The sequence below is a fragment of the Labrus mixtus genome, unplaced genomic scaffold, assembly GCF_963584025.1.
Source record: "Labrus mixtus unplaced genomic scaffold, fLabMix1.1 SCAFFOLD_38, whole genome shotgun sequence".
NCBI lineage: Eukaryota > Metazoa > Chordata > Actinopteri > Labriformes > Labridae > Labrus > Labrus mixtus.
The window spans coordinates 37,212-42,500 of NW_026870318.1; the positions used below are offsets into that span (position 1 = coordinate 37,212).

The window sequence follows — 5,289 nt, forward strand, 5'->3', positions numbered from 1 at the left end:
TCTTTGTCAAAATAAACGATGACGGGGAGCCGATAGTCGCACGCCCCACGTATGGAGGCTGTAGTCCTCTTCACAGCGACGGTTGTCAGCCTTTTGCTGCATGTCGCCCACCACTCTCTCCTCCCAACTTTTCCTGTCTCTCTTCATCTTTCCTATCTGACAAAGGCAAAATAAACCATGACGACTGGGCCTAATCAGGAGGAAATCCAGGCAGCAAGGAGACACACTGAAATGCTGAAACCAGAAAAGAGGATGCTGAAATATCAGCAGCTGATTTTAGAAGGTTGTAAGGGTAAGGGATGAAATGTGGAGTCACATTTAGAGGGGTAAAGTTCAGGTGTACACACACAGTTGACCAGATAACTTACAGCACCACAAAAAAATCTCTTTTCAGGATTGTTTTATTCTTAGTTTTATTTACATAAATATTCAGGTGGCTTTGTTCAGTTGGGGGGCGGGGGATCCCAAAATGACTCGGACAGACAGAACGTGGGGATGAATCATGAGGGACGTCATTTCTTCTCAGGAGCCTCTCCAGCCTCCAGTTTGGGCGGGGCGTCTTTGGGCTCCCTGTGCGCCGGGAAAACCTCCCAGGGCGTGTTCAGGTCAAACTTCCTGAACTCCTGCGACAGCTCCACGGGCTCAGCCACCACGCGCTTCACCTTGTCATCATAGCGCACCTGAGGAGGGAGACACGCGTCAGTTGTCAATATGAATGCATGTTTACATCTCTTCAAAGCAGTTTGAGGGTTTTTGAGGTTATCATTGATGCATCCCAAAGACTAAAAAAAAACTAAAAAATGTAACAAGAAATAATCCACAAGGAGCTTTTTCTTTTATGAGATCCTGACCAGATGATACATTTTTAAAACCAGATCTAAGAGGCTAATTTAATTATTTATTCCTTCAAGGAAATAGATGCACTTAAAGTACTACTGAAAGTACTTTGAGGATAAATTATCCTTTCTTGGCAGGAACTATAGAGGATGTGTTCAGGGCCGGTGGGAGCCCTGACTTCATTACCATGAGCTCTATAAATAATTGAATAAAAAAACACAAACACAGGCTCCAGCAGAGGTTGAGACTAAACGTCTGGGCACAGCTTCCATCCTGCCAGTCTCACTGACACCATGCCAATACTACTGCATTTATTTTTGGAAGGAAACAAAATGATTAATTCACCGATGAGGCAGATTAAAACAGACCAAGCTGCACTGTTGCAGCAGGACGTGTTGTTGTCAGCACTCACCTCCACGTATCCCGAGAGAGGAAAGTCCTTCCTGAAGGGATGACCCTCGAAGCCGTAGTCGGTCAGAATACGCCTCAGGTCTGGGTGGTTGGCGAAGAACACACCGAACATGTCCCACACCTGGCAAAACACACAGAAACGCCAAAATCACACAATTACTCCAGCTAATCTATTTGACTCGCTAAAGAGGAATTCAGTTTTTTTATAACAAATTTAAAAGGTGCACTGATCAACTGACATTGTAGCTATAAATAGATCGTATTCTTTGTTGTTTGTCTCTATCCTTCTCTTCTTCCTGCATCTCCCTCTATCCCAACACAATCTCAGCAGACGGCTGTCCATCATGAGTCTGGTTCTGCCTCTTAGGGCGCACTCACATGCTTCACCCCTAAAGTCCAGTTCATTTGACTAGTGCACGATACACTTCCCCTGGCATGCTTGGACGAAGCGATTGGCTTTAGCACGGTACGGGACAACTGGGCCTAGTGTGAGTGCGCCAGCAGACGCTGTCTTAAACGTGCAATACATACAAACTTGACTGAGTTGAAGTTGTCTCATTTCCCCTGAACATTATTTTGCAGCCATCACAGACTGTTTCATGGCTGCAGGATGAAACAATCTACTGAAACAAATCCAAAACTTCTTCTAGTTGTCAGTCATTTGAACCCAGGTTTTTTCCCCCCCTTTTTTTAGTCCCCACTGAGAAAGACTGACGTGGGATTCAAATAAATAAATGCTGACTCTTCAGACTGGGCCTGCAGGTTCTGACTCAGCTCCCTCTCGTACCAGTTTGCAGCCATGTGGACCGGCACAGCAGAGTCCACAGGGGTTAACTCATCTGTGTACGTCTTAACACGGATACGGGAGTTGTAGCGCAGCGACAGCAGGTTGTACACAATCTGTGAAGCAACAAAGACACATTATCAACAACATTCAGACAACTTAAATGTATCTTAAGAGAACCAGAACAGGCACAGAAATATTGTTAGAAGAAAAGTAAAAAAAAGTGTAGAAAGAATAAAAGCCGAATCAGTCTCTGTCTGTGTGTCCGTGGTTTGACAGCTACCTCAAAGCGGTTCTGCCGTGAGGGGATGTCGACAGGCGTCAGGTCGATCATGTTCCTGAACTGGGCGTTGGTGTGGTCCCTCAGGAAGGTCAGCACAGGGACAACGCCATCAGGATGGATCATCACCTCCAGCTCATTATAACAGGTCACCTACACATTCAAATGAGTAAATGCATTTAGCTCAAGTGGTCTCAATTTGTTCTGCATGAAGTTTGAGTGAACTGATGTTAGAACACAGCATGATAAAATCTCTGAGTTCTTAGGGGCGCCTGTAGCCTAGTGGTTGGTTGCGCGCCCCATGTACTGAGGCTATAGCCCTCAAAGCTGGCGGCCGTGTGGCTCCTTTCCCACGATATATATGACCCTAGCCACTGTTCTTTCTCTAAAAAATAAACGGCATAAAAAAAATCCGAAGAGAGAGTGGGAGGGTGTGACGTTTATTCCCTGCAATCCGTGCACAATCACAGACTGTATGCACATGACCGGTGCGATCTCTGCGCACGTAATTGAACAGCTGCATTAAGTTTCCTGTTCTCCAGTATGTTCTTCTCTGCTCTTTTGTTGATGTTGTGATTCTGCTAAACTACACGTAACATGAGTATAAAGACAAATATTGCAACACATTGAAATTTACAGGGCTGCATATTATGTGAAAAGCACTCTAGTATATAATGTTCATAAAGAAGCAGATGAACTGACCTGAACCTGCTGGATGTATTTGGGCATCATTTCGGACACATACTCCCCAAACGCTGTCAGCTGGTTGTGAGTGACGGCATCCTTGGGCCTGACGGTGGCTGCATAAAGAAAAGAGGACAATTCAACAACGACAGCTCTAATCACACAAAACTCACATTCATTCAATCCCCCGCCGGGGACCAGGCCACCACCCCTAATTGTTAAAAAAGAGGAAACACTGCTATCTATTTATTTCTCTACCATACTTCTTTTTTTTTTAGAGCCCCTCCCCATTTAAGGCCCAGTCTCTTTGACTAGCCTAAATATTGTGGGCGGCAGTAGCTCAGTCTGTAGGGACCTGGGTTGGGAATCGGAGGGGCGCCGGCTCAAGTCCCGGCACGGACCAAGTCCAGCCCGCTGTGGGCAGCCCCCTCACTCTGAGACCCCTCCATTAGTGCATGTCCATAGGATCCTATTTGTGCATGTGTGTGTATTTCAGCCTATGTTTGTGTAGCATGTTTACTAGACAGAGTGTAAAAAACGAATTTCCCCTCGCGGGATCAATAAAGTATACATTTTAATGACAGCTGTCCTTTTCTATCGGAAAGGTATCCTTAAATGACTTCTTTCCCTGATTTCAGACTCTATCCACTATCCTATCTCTACAATAAAGGCACAAAAATAAATCTTAAAAAGAAAAACGGGGGGCCGTATACTGTATGTATACAGGCCATGAGGCAGGTTTGCATGCTGTCCTACAAAACAAGATCAACTAAATGATTTACTGTTTTTTTTTTTAATTGACATCCTAAATTTATACACATTAAGTTAATCTTTCTGGTATACATTTACAATTTCATAGTCTTTCCCATCTTGGGCTGTGCACAAGTTTTGTTTGAGCTTTGTTTTCAGAGTGAAGTAAATAGAAGATTTGTGGTATCTATCTATAAATCTACTACTTGAAATAGAATATAATAGAATTAATTTATTGATCCCAAACTGGGAAATTGTGGCGTTACAGCAGCAGGTTATCCAAACACACAATATGAGTAAAAAACACAATGTTAGCAAATCTAAACACAATATAATATTAAATACAAAGTAAATAAGCACTAAAACTAAGAATGTGAATATATACAACCAGGATCTAACTAAACATTACTAGTCTTAAATAGGAAGATTAAATATGGAAGATTGAATGTAAATGTGCAAAAACAGAGTCATAAATGGACAGTATTGACATAAGTTATGAGTGTAGACATATAATAAGCAGAAACTATACAATATAACAGCGAGTAGACAGACAAATGAAGTGAAAATGAGTGCAGGGTTGGTGTTGTTTTTAAAAAGGATGCCACATAAGAGAAGAAGAAGAAGAAGAGGATTGTGTTCAGTGTTTGCAGGTGAAAGAGGATTTCCTGTTCAGGCAGTCTGACCTGTTTTGTCATGGATCTGAACGGCAGCGCTCCCAGGATCACGGTGTCGTCCACTCGGTCAAACCAGCGTCTGAGGGACACTTTCTCCATGACAACATTGTAGGTTAATGTCGGGTAGAAGAGCAGCCGGGTCGCTTTAACACACACTGTTATTGAGAAAGGTGTGAATGAAACACTCTCTGAAGTCTGATATGTTCTCATGTGTTCCTCTAACAAGGATGTGTGTTCGTTCCTCCCCCACTGGAGCCCGGATGTCTGGGCAGTGAATAGCGGGACTTCCGGTACGAATCCTTCAGAGTAAATTCCGTGTTCTCCACCAGCTCGATTAAATGGCAAATTAAACCCCTTTTATTTCCTTTCTTTTTTTTTCTTTTTGGTTGATATTTTGTTTGTTATTTTGGAGGAATTCACATATTTTTACGCTCTGTAACTTTAACTGGTTCTTAAATCTAAGCTCTTTTTTTATTATATGTGTCACTGATGGCAGATGTTTCTATGTACCGTGTCCATCAGTATTAACTAATCTCAGGGATGGGCAACTTGTGTCACAGCAAGGAGCCACATTCATTTAATTCTCACTGCTAGAGGGCCAAATTGTAGAATACAAAAACGATTCCAATCAATTATGTCTCAAATTTAACTCAACATATACCAGTGATCAAATATTATTATGGACATATTTCTGGTTTTCATGATTTCATGGCAGATTTTGTCATGTTTTCTTCATGTTTCCAATTAATTGATATGTAAAAATTGTTCTGAGGGTCACCTTGAGGGTTGATGGGGGCTGCATGTGGCCCCCGGGCCGCCAGTTGCCCACCCCTGACTAATCCCATTCATATGTCACGGCCCAGAGCTCT

At 42.9% G+C, this 5,289-nt stretch overlaps 1 protein-coding gene across 1 annotated transcript; it reads right to left on the reverse strand.

Annotated features, from left to right (window-relative positions):
- Window positions 1–383: 383 nt before the first annotated feature.
- On the reverse strand, window positions 384–3,161 carry LOC132968607 (NADH dehydrogenase [ubiquinone] iron-sulfur protein 3, mitochondrial-like). Its single transcript, XM_061034252.1, has 4 exons — window positions 3,015–3,161; window positions 2,316–2,465; window positions 2,036–2,148; window positions 384–1,369 (listed from the first exon to the last, which is right to left on the reverse strand). Exons 1-4 carry the CDS (start codon window positions 3,042–3,044, stop codon window positions 1,324–1,326), a joined length of 339 nt encoding a protein of 112 aa, XP_060890235.1. The 5' UTR covers window positions 3,045–3,161; the 3' UTR covers window positions 384–1,323.
- Between the last annotated feature and the right edge of the window lie 2,128 nt (window positions 3,162–5,289).